This window comes from Perissodus microlepis, chromosome 7, assembly GCF_051167445.1.
Source record: "Perissodus microlepis isolate ML-2025 ecotype Zambia chromosome 7, ASM5116744v1, whole genome shotgun sequence".
In the NCBI taxonomy this organism is placed as follows: domain Eukaryota; kingdom Metazoa; phylum Chordata; class Actinopteri; order Cichliformes; family Cichlidae; genus Perissodus; species Perissodus microlepis.
The window spans coordinates 35,937,296-35,954,210 of NC_140467.1; the positions used below are offsets into that span (position 1 = coordinate 35,937,296).

Below are 16,915 nucleotides of genomic sequence, written 5' to 3' on the forward strand. Positions count from 1 at the left end.
TGTGCATTTGTAAAGATTCACTTCTTGCAGCGTGTTTTGACCATTTAGAAACCTAATACGCTTGCATGTCCTCTCATATCAAATGTGCTTTCATTCATCCAGTTTGTTGTTACCAAGCAGAGAGCATGCACACACACAACCACACTAAGTAAGAGGGTCATGTTGAGGTCCCCTGGATCTACATATCAGGCATGAAGTCAACCTATTTCAAGCTGTAATAACCACTTGGTAGTAAGTAGTTAAATACATAATTATATTTAATTTATATTAAAAGCAGCCTACTAGGGTTTTCTTATGGTCACAAAGAGGTAAAATTAACTGAATTTAAGAAGCTAAAACTGAACAACTGTTCAGTCTGAACAGTGTGCAGCCACTGCAGGTTGTGTTACATACATGATTATGATAACATTCCCTCTGATTAGCTAAAGCACTTCACCTTTGCTGTTGTTTTACTGCCTTTCCTGTCCTGCACCTACTCAAAATCCAAGTCCAAAGATCACTGTGCTGTTTACACAAGCTCTGAGCTGTTAGGTGCAGGGGATCCCTGGTCTTCCTGTATGAACCTGAAACTTCTGGTGTAGGTGCGACTACAACGCTTCACCTGTTGTTCCTGTTGTCTTTTATCCTGGTGGAGGCCTCAGTTGAACTTCCTTTCTCTGTTTGGGACTAAACTGACACTTGGCTTTCCAGGCAATAGACAAAGGCCTGGATTTACTTTATCAAAGACATAAGTAAAAGGAGGGTTAAAATCTGTACCTTTTTCACTGTCTTCTTTATTCAAACACATTTATCTGTGTGCGAGGAGGACCCAGGGGACAAGAGAAATTATATTGTTGTTTCAGGTATGTGACTAAGTTTCATTTGTTTTCAAACTCAGAAAACTATGATGTTATGATTTTTTTTTTTTTTTTTTGTCAGGAACCATCTCAGAATCTGAACCCTTTAAATCTGACATCATTCAGACTGATCTAATATTTTTGTGAGTGCAAGAAGAAAGATCAGTTGAAACATGCCAAAGAATGAGTTGTTGCTTCCTTGAAGATTTTGTTTTTCCTTCTTAAGAAATTAGGTATCAATGGAGCGTAGCATTGAAAAGTTAGGTAGTTAATTATTTTTTGTGCTGTTATGCGTTTCATTGTCAACATTTTGTATTCTTTATGTCCCACTGATAAACATTTTTCCAGTAAAATTCTATAAAATTACAATACCTGCATATTATTATTGGTAGATTACTGGGCAAGTCAAATGGTCAAGGGTACATCTTTATCTTAATCTGTGTAGTAAGGGATTATTGTACTTTATGTTTAACTACAGTACCAAGTGTTTAAAAGGCCTCTGTATCTTTACAGCTTTGGAGCAAAGATAAATTGTGGGGAGGGGTGGAAATCTTGTCAAGTATGTGACTGTTATATGTCTACCTATAGCTGGAGATATATTTTTGGCTTTGTGAAAGCTCAGGATTATTATTTTTGGGATGTTTTGTCTTTCCCTCATCGCCATTTTAAAAGGTGTGCTGTACATATTAAATAGTTCCACCTTTTCTCTATTCATTTTTAAACATTATATTGCAGTTCTAAACAAACATGACCTTCCAGGAATTAACTGGTTCCCTCTCGCTTTTGCCTCACCTTTTGATATAGAAACCCTTTTGGTTTGAAATGACTCACTAATTAGAACTGAAAAGTGGACTTTTTTCCAGGTTATAAAACATGGAGAACCTGAGTTAAAGATGGGAACTGTGCTGTCATACTTTGGACAGTTGTGCGGACATGGAAATAAGGAAGGTGAGATTAGATGCACTTAAACTTTGCTCTACTTTACTGCATTGTTCAGTTTCTTTATGGTTGTCTCAGTTTTAGTTATATTTATTTTTGTGACATGCAGTGCACATTTCAGCTTTCAGCTCTGAAATGTTTGCATGAATTAAGTTTGAGTTTGTCTTTCCTCAGTACTGCTGTAACATACAGTAGCATAAACTCTCTCCTGCTCTGACTGCTTTACTCTCTCACAGAGAAGGAGAGATGCTTGCGGGCTAATGACATAACTTTCAACCTATCTTTCCGCTATGCTGTAAGTATATAGACAAATGTTATCATGCCTATTCAGCAGATGACAAGAGAAGCTTTGGACACACCCTCAGCTCAATGCTTTGCTTGTTTGGATTTGATTACTCAACAACAATGAATGTCAAGTGTCACAAAGACAACTCTTTGCATTTACCACTCAATGAACATAAAGTTGTGTATATTTGCATGTTATGACTAAGATACAAAGCATCAGTTGTACATAAATTGTAGCTAAATAATAAAAAGTTTTGTTGAATAAATCTGAGTTGTAGGCAATTATTAGTGAAATCCTAGAAATCTTCGGATTTTTACTGTACCTTGTTGCTGTGTCTGCCGTAGAAAACAAAAATGAAACTTTAACATTACATTACAAACATTTAAATATTAAATCACAGAGATTTTTGTTAAACTGACATCAGTCATGTAACTTTCCTCTGTCGATTTCTTTAACTTCAGAACAATGCCATCAAGACCTCCAAATACAACATCTTCACCTTCCTGCCACTTAATCTTTTTGAGCAGTTCAGGAGGCTCGCTAATGCCTACTTCCTCTTCCTGCTCATCCTTCAGGTAGACATGTTGCCATTCTTGTCAGAATGAATTGCATGCTTAAAAATAGTTATTTTACGCTGCAGATAGTTATGTGAATGCAAATACTAGCTTATAAAACAATCAGTTCAAACTCCACATTGAACACCATCTTTTTAAAATGTAATTTGATTTTAAAATTAGAAATGACACATATTTTCTTTCTTTATCAAATTATTTTTTTCAACACGTTATTTAATGTAAACCATACACTGAAATGAGCTTCAAGGCTTTCAGTTTTCAGATTCTTAAAAGCTCAATTATCAATGTATTAAAACAGCATATGTAACTGTGTGTCTGTGTCTGTGTGTTGACAGTTGATCCCACAAATCTCCTCTCTGCCATGGTTCACCACAGCTGTCCCTTTAATATTGGTGCTGTCTATAACAGGAGTCAAAGATGCCAGTGACGATATAGTAAGTTGAAATTGTTATTAGCAATAGAGAGATCCTGCTCATTATGAAAACCAAAAATAAGGAACTAATATCAGATTTGGAAGCAAACAGTATCTTTTTCTTGTGTCAACTGAGCAGAACAGACACAAATGTGACGGACAAGTGAATAACCGGAAGGTGGACGTCCTCATGGATGGCCGGTAAGTCTTTGGAAACACAAATGAAAAAGAAAAGAATACCTTTTGTATGAAGAATTATGCTGTTTTGGATTCATTTCTGTGTTGTATGCCTTTGTTCGCTTCCCTGACAGACTCAAAAATGAAAAATGGATGAATGTTCAGGTCGGGAACATAGTCAAACTGGAGAATAATGAGTTTGTCACAGTAAGTTTGGGGAGGCTATAGTAAAGATTTGAAGCAAGTGAAAGAAATTCATTTCAAAAGTAAGTTCCAAACTAAACTCAGTGCTTTTATTTCTTAGGCAGACCTTCTGTTGCTGTCTAGCAGTGAGCCCCTTAATTTAGTTTATGTGGAAACAGCTGAACTCGATGGGTAAGTGCGGTGTACTGTGGTGTTTGTATGCTAGGTTGACACCTAATGTCTGACACTGTCTTGTATTTCCCTTGGTCTCCCCCAGAGAAACCAATCTGAAGGTGAAACAGGCTCTGACTGTAACTGGAGAGCTGGGAGACAACATTGAGGCACTGGCTGCCTTTAATTGTGAGAATCTGAATGAGACAACACACAGTCTGATTTTTAAAAGTGAAACCTGTTTGTGTCATTGAGAAATGTCATAGGGGAGAAAAACAAACAGAGTTTTTTGATAAAGTAGTATTTCACCTGTTTAAGCTTCTACTGAGTGATTACATTTTCTCACGTCTGTGTAGGTTTTCAGTCATCCGGGTCATGATAGTCTAAGAATCTTGGAAAGAAAGCGACTGGGCTTCTTTACGTTTCTTGAAACTTAGACGTCCAGTCGCTTTCTTTCCATGCATATCCTCATGTATTGCTTTTCTCTACCAATGTAAAAAGCAGATCCTGGGTTTTATTTATTTGTTGTTTGTTTGTTGCTTACTTGAATAGATCTGTATACATTCACTAGCCACTTTGTTAGGTACACCTGCACACCTGCTAATTAATCTAATCAGCAAATCATTTTAACATGTGGACAGGGTTAAAATGATCTGCGGAAGTTCAAACTGGCTATCAAATTAGGTAGAATGTTGATTAAAGGGACTTTGAATGTCACATGGTTTCTGGCGCCAGATGAGTCTGAGTATTTCAGAAACTGATGACCTGCTGGGATTAACCCACATCTGTAAGGTTTCCAGAGAATGGTCCACAAAAGAGAAGATATCCAGTGAGCAGCCGTTCTCTAGGCGAAAATCCCTTGTTGATACCAGAGGTCGGAGGAGACTACACAAACTGCTTCGAGCTGTCCTCTAACTATCCTGTGAACTGTTTAGAATTATTTGCTGACACTGATTTCTGTTTCTCAGGTGAAGTGCGATGTGAACCTCCCAATAACCGTCTAGACAAGTTCAAAGGGACTCTGACTTTGAACGGAGAAAGATATGCCTTGGACAACGACAAAGTGCTGCTCAGAGGCTGTACTCTCAGGAACACTGAGTGGTGCTTCGGTCTGGTCATCTTTGGAGGTACACTGTGCACTGCAACTGTGTACAATTTGCAATTTGAGTGATTTTTTTTGGTCTAGCTTTTATTGTTTCCTCTGATAATAATGTTTGAAGTACATAAGAGACTAGAGCAGGAAGGAGATGCAGCGAAGGTGTGCAGAAGAAAATCTGACACTAATAATCCTTTCCAGGTCCTGACACTAAACTGATGCAGAACAGCGGGAAGTCAATATTCAAACGGACAAGCATTGATCACCTGATGAATATCCTGGTGTTATGTGTGAGTTTACACAAACACAAATACAAAGAAAGTCACATGAAGTCTCAATTAATAGATAACTTATAGATGGTGATTTGTTTTTCAATTGAGTGACAAGAGTAATACTGTTTGAATAAACAAGAAGTGTGATATTTTTATTCCATCAGATCTTTGGTTTCCTGGCATCTATGTGCTCCATTTTGACCATTGGCAATGCAATCTGGGAAACAAACGAGGGCTCTGTGTTCACTATGTTTCTTCCTCGTGAACCGGGCGTTGATGCTCCTCTCTCATCATTCCTCATCTTCTGGTCTTATGTCATTGTCCTTAACACAGTGGTACCAATTTCACTCTACGTCAGGTAAGTAAAAATGATGAAACCAGAAAACAACCAAAGTTGGTTTGAACACTTGAGACTTGTGCTAATATGTATCACATTTTGAAATTTTACCAATTTGTGCTACATTGTTAGCGTGGAGTTCATTCGTCTGGGAAACAGCTTCTTCATAGACTGGGACAGGAAGATGTACTATCCTAAGAAAGATACTCCAGCTCAGGCAAGAACCACCACACTCAATGAGGAGCTCGGCCAGATTAAATACATCTTCACCGACAAGACTGGCACTCTGACACAGAACATCATGACTTTCAACAAGTGCTCCATTAATGGAAAAGCTTACGGTGAGCAGCTTTGCTTGTGTAAAAAGGTGTCACAGAGGCAAATGGAAACATGAACATTGTTTAAATGATTCATTTTACAGTACATTTATCTTATATTCAGGAGACCTCTATGACTTCTCTGGACAAAGAGTGGAAATTACAGAGGTGAGAGGAAAATGCATGATTGTGTAGCTTATTTAAAGAAAGTATTGATCCAACTTTGTTGTTTTGGCTTTTCTTGCAGAGAACAGAGAGAGTGGACTTCTCCTGGAACAATCTGGCTGATCCAAAGTTCAGCTTTCATGACCACAGTCTGGTCGACATGGTGAGAAGTGGAAACCCTGAGACTCAGGAGTTCTTCCGCTTGTTATCCCTGTGTCACACTGTCATGCCTGAGGAAAAGAAAGAGGGTGAGGGGTCCCCTAAACGACATCTTCATTTCATTTACATTTCAGGAGAATTTCAAAATATCCTTGGAGTCTATTTAAAAACTCCAAATTCAGTGCAATAAAAGACATACAGGTACATGGAAATGTGCTCCACCATGCAAATGTTCAAATTTTACCCTTATATGCCAATTAAATTGTCATCTCTGTTTTACCTGGTAGGAGAGCTCAATTATCAGGCTCAGTCACCTGATGAAGGCGCTCTGGTAACTGCTGCAAGAAACTTTGGATTTGTGTTCCGATCACGCACACCAGAAACCATCACAGTTGTAGAGATGGGCAAACAAGTCATCTATGAACTTCTGGCCATTCTGGACTTCAGTAATGTGAGGAAGAGGATGTCAGTGATAGGTGAGATAAGGTGTCAACCATACTTTTTTTGGCCATACTTCGTATATTCAGAAGATAGACAATTTCTTTTTCTGCATGCATTACGTCAAACTTTCTAACTTTCCCTGTCACTTCCAGTGCGCAGCCCAGAGGGGAAGTTGACTCTATACTGCAAAGGTGCAGACACCATGATCTTTGAAAGACTGCACCCGTCCTGTAACAAACTGATGGAAGTAACCCCTAACCACCTCAATGTGAGTGATCCAAAGCATATAAAAGTAGCTTGAAGCTAAAGTCAATGAAATTTTAATATAATTAATGTAATTTAACATTTGACTTCTTTCGATTATCAAACAAAAACAGGAGTTTGCAGGTGATGGCCTACGTACACTTGCTCTGGCATATAAGGACTTAGACAAGACCTACATGATAGATTGGAAACATCGCCAACATGAGGCCAGTGTTGCCATGGAGGGACGTGAAGAAAAACTTGATGAACTTTATGAAGAGATAGAGAAAGATATGATGGTTAGTACATGTGCTGAAAACTTTGTCACATCGCTAGATCATCTGACAGACCAATTTGCTGCTTGATGACCTACCGATAGTTTTCCAGAAATTATACGTACCAGGGATGTCAAATTAATTTTACATCGGGGGAAAATATAGCCCAATTTCATCTTAAATGGGCTGGACCAGTCGAACTCTGCTTGTCCCCAGTCAATGTTAATAAGTTTAACTATACATTTTACCTTGAGATATCTTACAATAAAAAAAAGAAGTTCAATTTCAACACCTCAGATTTTCTTACATGATTGTGGCGGGGTGTGGTTTGCGATACTGCTGCAGGTGCGATTGACCCACCTGCGTGGCATCTGCAATCACGCCTAGCCGGCTTAAAAGTTAGGAGTTCTGGTAAATGCTGTTGTTGTTGTGGTAATGTTGAGCTGGCAGCAGGAGAGCTGCAGCTCTGTGTGTGTTTGCACAGCAACCGTGTGAGTGTTAATAAAGTATGCTAAAGATCATGTTCATGCCATCGGGTCTGCCATGGTCATTTACAATGATAAGAAATGCTTCTGTAGTAAATGAAAGAAATCTATCAGCATAAATCTTTGAGCTTAAATTGTAAGACGTGAATGTGTAAAGGTACAGAAGAATTCTGGTGGTTTGTTTTCCCAGAATGTCCTCCAGAATGCCATCCTTTTCATCCTTTTTCCAAAGTTGTTTCCAGATTAAAGTATTTGCCAGGCTGATTCTGGCACCTGGGTTCGTTTGACACCCCAGCTTTAGATTGTGCACTAATGTTACAGTGAAACCAGCATAATTTGTCATAAATGTATAAATCACAACTACATCTGTGGCTTTAGCTGTTGGGAGCGACAGCTGTGGAGGACAAGTTGCAAGACGGTGTACCACAGACCATTGAGCAACTGGCTAAAGCTGACATCAAAATCTGGGTGTTAACTGGAGATAAGCAAGGTCAGTGTCACTTTATGTTTCTTCTTATTTAAGCTTTTTTTGTAGATTTAAGATTTATTGATTGAAAATTATTTTACTGTTCAACAGAGACAGCAGAGAACATTGGCTATTCCTGTAACATGCTAAGAGGGGAGATGAAGGATGTCTTTGTTGTCTCAGCCAACACTGCTGAAGGAGTCAAAGAGGAGCTACAGTGAGTCAGTTAGAAACAGATAAGGATCAACTGTCAATCAGAGGCTTTTTCATCATACAATTAATGATGCAATTTGTCAGTTTATGAATTTCAGTAAACTTAAATTAACTAGAACAGCACGAACAGGAACTCAACCATTTGAGGCTTGGTTCATTAAGTTACTTTTCCTACAGCTGTAAGATAAATTTGTAGCTGTTGTTTTACAATATTTGTTTGTACAGTTTTCTCAGACAGGCATGAACATTTTCACACTTCTCTCTTGTTTCAAGTTCAAACATTCATAGAAAAATAAGTCCATTATAATAGAATGAAACTGGTGCAAAACATTTCGTCGACATTGTTGTGTTTGTCGGGGAGAAAACGTACAAACAAACACTACAAATTTGACAAGCTGAACGCATTCTGTACTGTACAGGAGGCACGAGATTGATTGACAGTGGTCTACAGCCAATCAGGATGCACAACACAATGCGCTGTTTAAAAAAAACAAAACAAACAAAAAAAACCAACAACAGAAAAAACACCAAGCAAAATTGCACAAAAAAAATCTGCGAAACAGTGAGGCCGCGAGGGACCACTGTATATCAAAATTTGCTGCTTTACTCAGGGGCGGATCTAGAGAAATTTTCTTAGGGTGGCATGAGGGTGGAAAAGAAATCAAATAGGGTGGCAAAATCAAAGTCTTTTTTTTTCTCCACACACATATGCAGGTGGTTACATATGGTTAAAATGATTTAAATGCAGTAAGTATACATGTTTTTCATATAAATATAGTCTATAACTTAATTATTGTCTGTATCCCACATAATTAAACACTTTAGTTACATAAAACATGTGAGTTTTGATCCTATGTACTGTATAGCCTGTATAATAAATAAATATGTAGCCCAATAAGTATAAAATCCAGAAAGCTACACAACATGGGGCGGTTCATTTATAAACACAAGTCTAACTTAAGTTTCACACTGTTTTTTGTTAGAAAACAATCACATTGTTACAGCTTAAATTACACAAAATGTCAGAAATCTGCACTGTCATAAACAAAAATTTAAACCTAATTTTTCATGATTTGTTGGATTAACACACTGAGGTCTGAAATACAACCGGTCATTTTTGAGTCCTTTTGAGTTTACATTTGTATTTCACCCTCAAATTGTTTCATTTTATTTTTTCCCATTGCCTTGTTTGGTGTCATTCTTTTCAGCTCAACTGAGTTTAGTTGTTTTTTCACCGACGTACTGCATTAGAATTACTGATCTGAAATCACAAAAAGAACTTAAAGCAAATTTTTATAACTTGAAATGCAAATATAAATTGTACATTTTATAAACATATACAACTATTTATCTAAAAATGCAGCCAATACACCTGCCGTTTTTTTGTTTTTTTTTTTCATTTTGTACAACCATTTAAAAATATTACTAAAACTAAAATGAGAGAACAATCAGGTGTCGCAAATTATGTGTGTCAGTAAAAAAATGTTTTTCCACCAGAAGACAGAGGAGAACAGCACAGGGATAAACCTGCAGGCCTGACAACAGGAGGTGTATCACGCCGCTGGTTTCTACTTAGTGACAGTGTTTACAATGCAATATGCCTTTGTGACATTCATTAGTGCCCTCACTGGCACACAAAACAAAACAACAACTACACAACAGAACAACTACACAAGACAACACAACACACTAACTATACACTCCACGCCAAATGTCACAAATCTCCCACATCTAAACTCTCTCTCTCGCACACACTCGCTCGCTCTGTCTCGCTGCCATTACCGTCACTCCCAAAACTTTCCCCTCTTCCTAAACAACCAAATCCCACCTGTTGACTTTTTTAAAAATTGGTCGACATGGTACATTTTTCCACCGATACGAAAGAGGTGGCTTTTTTTTTTTCTTTCTTTACTGTTTTTGCGCTGTCCTTAGAAAACGCTTTAACAAAAACCACATACACACAGAAAAAAACATGGCTTATATATATTATCATAACTCTGGATTTACTGGGCTGTAATTAAACTTTAAAAACTTTCAATATGGGCTGAAATAGAGACAGCTTGTTGCTGTGTCTGCTTAAATCAGTCATGTGATTTGGAGGTGCAGCGTGTTCGTGGACCACAGAGGGTAAATAACACTCACCATCATTCCATTTCCAGAGTGTAACATCCAACCACCTGTGTGAAATCTGAAATTCCCATGGTGTTGTTCAAAATAGTGATGCACAAATCATGAACGAATCATTCAATACTCGAGAATCACTTCACTGACTCATGAATCATGATTCACATGCCCAACTGACTCACTGACTCATCCCTGTTGCTGTTAGCAAACTAATTTCATTAGTAGAAATATATCTAGCTTATAATTAAAATTGTGGAGAAAAACACAACATCCAGTATCTTAACAAAAATATTTCTGCTCTGAACTGGAAGAAAAAACCCTGAGTAGAAGCTCACATCAAGACAATAGCTCCTCGGTTCACAGTAGCATCGCTCTGCTAACATGCTAACAGCACATTTGAGCTACTCACCCCCTCCTTTCCTGTGTGAATGTTAGCGTAAGCGAATCACTCAGGACTCACTAACCCCCTCCCTCCTGTGCTGAACCATAGCCCGGACAATCCCTCCTGGCGCGCAGCTTCTTCTTCTTCTTGGTTGGCAACCAATGTTAAGGTGCATTACCGCCCCCTGGCTCACAGCTCAGTGGACATTTAGATGAGAAAATATATATTTGACACATTTAAGGAAAATAATAATAAAATAAAAATAAACAAAAGAAATGTTCTCTTTAGAAATTATTTTTTCTCTTTTTTGCTCTATAAAATAGTTGTTCTCTTTTAGAATCACTCATCTTAGCAGTAGGATATACATGAAAAAAGAAACAAATTAAGTTTGAGTGAAAATGTACATTTTTTGCACTCTCTGGTCAACTGACTCAGTGACTCAAATGACTCATTAAAATTCGATTCAGTAAAAAGAATAAATTTTATCATCACTAGTTCAAAATGTGCTCTGGCACAATCGCAAGCATCGCTTGCTACTGAAAACAAGAAAAAAGCCGGTCCTGCTATGGGCTGAACCATTTGTTAAAGGTTGGAGGGGGGTAACACTATGCAATATATTCAGTTTTAGCATTTATATTCACCGTTGACTGTAACTACACTCAAAGTGTTAATGCTATCTTATTTTAATAAACAACACTGTCATATGCAAAACTGGGGTGGCACTTGGGGTGGCAAGGGATCATTTCATGGCTTTACTTACAGGACTGACTTTTTATTATTTTTTTGGAAAGGGGGAAAAAGAGCAAACCTCTGTAAATTCTGTATAACTCATCACAACTTTATAGCTAAAAAACCAAAGCTTGACATCCATGCCTTACATGGTTGTGGTTACTAGGTTGGGATTGAACATTCCTACCATCATCTATGTTCCTCCACGGTGGGTAGTAATGTGAAAAATTAAGATTGTGGTTACAAGGAATGGGAATAAGCTACTTCTGAAGGGTGTATGGGTTCAGACTTCTTGTTAGGATGTTGTGGGGGAGATTCAGAACAGCTGGCTTGGCAATACCTCCTTGTGCACTTACAAGAGGTAGAGGATGTGGCCATTGTAAGGGAGGTTTTGACATGTCTACTTAGACTACTGTCGCTGATAAGTGACAAAAATGGATGAGTGGTTTGATTGATCACTGAATACAAGTACAGTCAAACCAAAGTCATCCTCAGCGTTGTGCATGTTTGATTGAATTAAAAATAATAATTGAATAAATGGAAACACAATGTGTGCAAATACAGTCTGTCTCAAAAGGTTGGTTTAGATATTTTTGACACTCTTTTTAAAGGAGAAGAGAGGCCACTAAAGGCAAAATGTGTCTAAAATCGGCAATTAAGAGGATAGAAAATATTTTTTTAAAATTAAACACTGTTAGCCTGTTAATCTTTAGGCTTATCTTATATCTTCATTGTTGTCTATAAGAAAAATATAGTTAACAAATGAATTGTGAACTTTTTATGAGGTCATGTTTTCTGTCCTCATGTTTTCAGGAATGCACGACGAAAAATGTGTCCTGAAGCAGCAGAGGAGCCATCTGTGTTTAAATCTCGAGTAGGCCTGTTTTGGCTTAAAAAGACAGAGACTATGCAGGATGAGAAGGTGGATGGAGATTATGGACTAATTATAAATGGGCACAGTCTGGTAAGGGTTTTTTTTTGTTTTGTTTTGTTTTTTTAGCAATATTACTATTGTCAGCAAATGCTGAAAATCCCCTGCTAGTTGACCTGTAGAGGCCACACTGTGTGATCAGAAAATACATATTGTTTTTTTTTTTAAGTCCGATTCTTTTATGTTTCTTAAACTTAGAGATGAATGTAGAAATGAATGGAATTCTCTTGAGGTTTTAAGGTTGCACTACGGAGTCTTGACAGATGACCTAACTCCAATCAATTCTTTCCTTCATCATCAGGCTTTTGCACTGGAGAAGAACTTGAGGTTGGAGCTGCTGAGGACAGCATGCATGTGTCAGACAGTGATTTGCTGCAGGGTCACTCCTTTGCAGAAGGCCCAAGTGGTTCAGCTGGTCAAGAAATACAAACAGGCTGTCACTCTTGCCATTGGAGATGGGGCCAATGATGTCAGCATGATAAAGGGTAACCTGTGAAGTCACCAATATACAGAGCTGTATTTTCATTACAACTATCCAGCTGGGAAATATGTAGCTGATATTGTGTATTTTATTATGTATTTTATTTGCTTCCTTTTCTGCCTGCCAGTTGCTCATATTGGTGTAGGTATCAGTGGGCAGGAAGGCATGCAGGCAGTGCTGTCCAGCGACTATTCCTTTGCCCAGTTCCGTTACCTTCAGCGCCTCCTGCTGGTGCATGGCCGCTGGTCCTACATCCGCATGTGCAAGTTCCTTGGATATTTCTTTTACAAGAACTTCACTTTTACGCTTGTCCAATTCTGGTACGCCTTCTTTTGTGGTTTTTCTGCACAGGTGAGACATATGTATTGTAACTATACTATAATGTAATTTAAGTAGCTTTTGTAATGGGACATAAAGTGTTTATCAATCTCAATGAGAGAAATGCAAAAAAGTTTCAAATGATGCAGGACAAATGAAACAATTAACTTGATTCACATTCACCTTTTCTTAATGTTGTACTTGAACTCAATGTTCATTGTGGTTGTTCACAGACTGTTTATGAGGAGTGGTTCATCACCTTCTACAATATGGTTTACACAGCTCTTCCAGTCCTTGGCATGTGTCTGTTTGACCAGGTATGTAGATTACAATTAACTATCAGTTTGGTTGACTTACATAAACCAGATTATCATCTCATAGTCAGTCTCTTGTAAACCTTGTTTTGTGCAGGATGTAGATGACCGTTGGAGTTTATACCATCCTCAGCTCTACGCTCCAGGCCAGAAGAACCAATACTTCAATAAGAAAGCTTTTGTGAGCTGTGTAATGCACAGCTGCTACAGTTCCTTAATCCTCTTTTTTATTCCATGGGCTTCCATGCATGACACAGTCAGAGATGATGGAAAAGAGATTGCTGACTATCAGTCTTTTGCTTTATTGGCACAGACTTGTCTGCTTATTGTGGTGTACACACAGGTGAGAAATACAGCTCTCGTTACCAGAGGCATGCTTGGAAATGACATATTTATTGTGACAACATAGAGAATCACAAAACTTTGCCACATTATTTGTCCTCCAGTTTCTTTGAGAAAAAATTGCATTTAACGGTTTTATTTATGCATTTCTATACCATAAATCCATGTGCACTCATTAGATACTTTATTAGGTGCATGCGGTTATTATCACTTTGGGCCTTTTTTGCCTGCAGAACTGCTCATTTTCATTATGGCAAATTTTCAAAAAAAGCCTGAAGTATTGATACAAATGTTCATTCTGACCCTACCATCTAAATGTTACTGAGATTCATGATACCAGGCAATGCTTTTGTTCTTCTGTATGCCATGGTTGCCGTGTTATTTGAGTTATTGTTGCTTTCCTATCATCTCGAAGCATTCTGTCAATTCTCCTCTGGCATCAGCAATCTTTGCCCAGAGAACTGCTGCTCACTGGATGTTTTCTCTTATAGAACTATTCCTTGTAAACCCTAGAGATAATTGTGTGGGAAAATGCCAGTAGATCAGCAATTTCTGAAATACCCAATCTAGCACGCAAAACCACACCACATTCAAAGTAACTTAATTAGCTTTTTTGCCTCCCTGATGCTTAGTCTAAACTCCAGCAGGTAGTATTGACCACGTGTACATGTTCAAAAGCATTGAGTTCCTGCCATTTGATTGGCTGGTTAATAAACTGTTGAACCGGGGGTACTTAACAAAGAGGCTACTTAGTCTATAGACTAATCTGCTGTAACAGAAACATTTACATTCTATGTCAGTCTCTAAATTTGAGTTTATGTAAATAAATAAGTACACAGGACATTAATAATGATAAAAGTAAATACTTTTCAGCTGTGTCTTGACACCTATTACTGGACAGCAGTGAACCATTTTTTTGTGTGGGGAAGCATGGTGGCCTACTTTTCCATCACATTAACCATGTGCAGCAATGGCATGTTTTATCTCTTCACGTCTTCTTTCCCCTTCATTGGTAAGTACATTTACTATATTTAGTATGTTTGCCACTTTAATGTTAATTTAATGAAGTTATCAAGTTTTTTTCTATTCTAAAATATTGGTACTTTAAAGGAGACATGAGTACATTAAAACAGGGTCATGCGAACTAGCATTTAGACAAAAAGGTTAGATTTGTGCTGGCTGTATCCTGGGATTGTGCATTTAAATTTCATCATCCATTTTGGCAGTTTGTGAAGTTACTTTCTTATATACTGTAATACTGTAACATTATGTGATTCTGACATTATTGGATTTCAGGCACAACAAGAAACTCTCTGAACCAGCCTAATGTGTGGCTCACCATATTCCTGACGTTCCTCCTCTGTATCCTGCCTGTTGTTGCTTTCCGCTTCATATTTATACAGCTTCGTCCTACCATTAATGACAAGGTAAAAAAACACTTGGGGCAGCATGTAAAACCATCTTGTCTTCTATTCACCCTTTTGTCTTGTACACCAGAAAGTAGCATATCCATAGTGAAAAGTCTACATTTAAAAAAAAATAAAAATCCCTTGTTTCTTTTTTCTAGGTGAGGTATAAGATGCGTACAGAGGAGTTGCCTGTACCGGCACCTCGTCGCTTACTGAGAAGGCGCAGTACTCGGTCAGGTTACGCCTTCTCTCACTCCCAGGGCTACGGTGATCTGGTAACATCTAGAAAATTCCTGATGAAACGCTCCACCAAGAGAGCTCCTCTGTTCACCCAGACAGACTCTTCCATATTTCAAAATCAGCCACAGCACTACCGCACTATTGCTGAGGAAGCTGAGGAGTCACAGGGTCACAGTCCCTAAAACCGAAGCACACAGGGACTGAAACACAGACAGTATTTTATTTTCCTAACACTGGAGTCTACCTGGCACTGAAGAAAAGATGGTGTCTTATAATGTGTGAAAATGTTGTTTGCCTCAGAATGGTTGTTTTTATTTTTGTGCTTAATAAGTACAATTTTCATATTGTGCAACTTGAATTATTACTGGCCAGTTTCTAAAGCACACTTGAAGATTTTGCAAAGATGTTCTACCCTGGTTTCAGTTAATTTAATTACAAATACAATTGGCTAGTGGATTAGGATAAAAAAAGGTAGATGTAGTTTGTTTTGTTTTGTTTTTTCTTAGTTTTGAAATAGGTTTTCAAACTAGATAGCTGAGAAATTACAAATATAGGAAGTTTTATTGATTTTTAATACTAAGTATATACTAAAAAGTTTATACACTGTAGTTATTTACATGAGGATTATGTGTTATTATACTGTGTTAATAATTTAACATTCAGTAATAAGTAATTCAGTAACATTCAATACATTCAGTAATAACATTCAGTAATAACATGAATGTATAACTTAACCTGGCACCACTACAGTCACATTGTTCACGACGGACAGCCAGTTATTAGTCTTATCTCTGTAACTGTTTTTTTTTTGTTTGTTTGTTTTTGTTTGTTTGTTTTTTTTCCCTTTTCATAACCTTATTTTTAAAAGAGAAAACCAGAATAAAATGTGTTTTTATATTTAGCAAGGAACTGAATTCTGGAAAAGGGGATTGGTATAAAAAGCAGATATCTAATTTTCTAATCCAGGCTTCAAGCAGATGTGGATTATAGTCATTAACAGTTGTTAAATCATTGGACCATGGTTCAGGATGGCTGTATTAATTTTCTTCATCATGTTAAGACTTTGCTCAGACTCTCTGAGTAATAAATTGCTTTTTCTAGTTCCAGCTGATCATCAGCAGTCAGTTGAGCTGTAATGTATTTGTTTATGGAAAAACACAGAAGTAGTGTATGTGTGAGCTTCCTCTTTGTTGACACTCTACACAGTAAAAGCAGTTAATGACACACAAGGACTGTGAACTCTGAACTCATGCACTGTTTTCACACTGTGTTGATTAACAAAGCCCTTCAAAATTGACTCTTTCACTTTGCTGTCTTTTATTGACTTAATCAATCGAGACCAAAACATTTCCGCAGCTGGAGATGTTGAAAAGGTTGTTATAGTTCCTGACTGTATCCCTCAACAGGCCAAGGTTTCCTTTCATCGGTTACATGAATTTGACAACAGCTTTATTTCACTAGTTTCTCGACTTTTTGTTAAACTTATTTATTTACTTCTATCTGTCCCGTCATGCTGAATTTACTTATGTGTACTTCAGTCACACACTATGCAATGAATAATTAATTCTGTTTCAAAGACAACATGAACCAAGACAGA

General features: G+C 37.6%; 1 protein-coding gene across 1 annotated transcript; it reads left to right on the top strand.

Annotated features, from left to right (window-relative positions):
- Positions 1-1,660: 1,660 nt before the first annotated feature.
- On the top strand, positions 1,661-15,777 carry LOC146383527 (phospholipid-transporting ATPase ID-like). Its single transcript, XM_084934825.1, has 27 exons — positions 1,661-1,784; positions 2,012-2,070; positions 2,523-2,636; positions 2,972-3,070; positions 3,188-3,249; positions 3,360-3,432; positions 3,530-3,600; positions 3,686-3,768; positions 4,548-4,706; positions 4,877-4,965; positions 5,112-5,305; positions 5,417-5,625; positions 5,726-5,769; positions 5,849-6,014; positions 6,213-6,401; positions 6,519-6,634; positions 6,744-6,908; positions 7,748-7,859; positions 7,947-8,052; positions 12,097-12,247; positions 12,516-12,699; positions 12,823-13,046; positions 13,247-13,330; positions 13,425-13,670; positions 14,543-14,681; positions 14,966-15,096; positions 15,237-15,777. The coding sequence occupies exons 1-27, from the start codon at positions 1,730-1,732 to the stop codon at positions 15,498-15,500; spliced, it is 3,588 nt and encodes a 1,195-aa protein (XP_084790951.1). The 5' UTR covers positions 1,661-1,729; the 3' UTR covers positions 15,501-15,777.
- Positions 15,778-16,915: the final 1,138 nt, after the last annotated feature.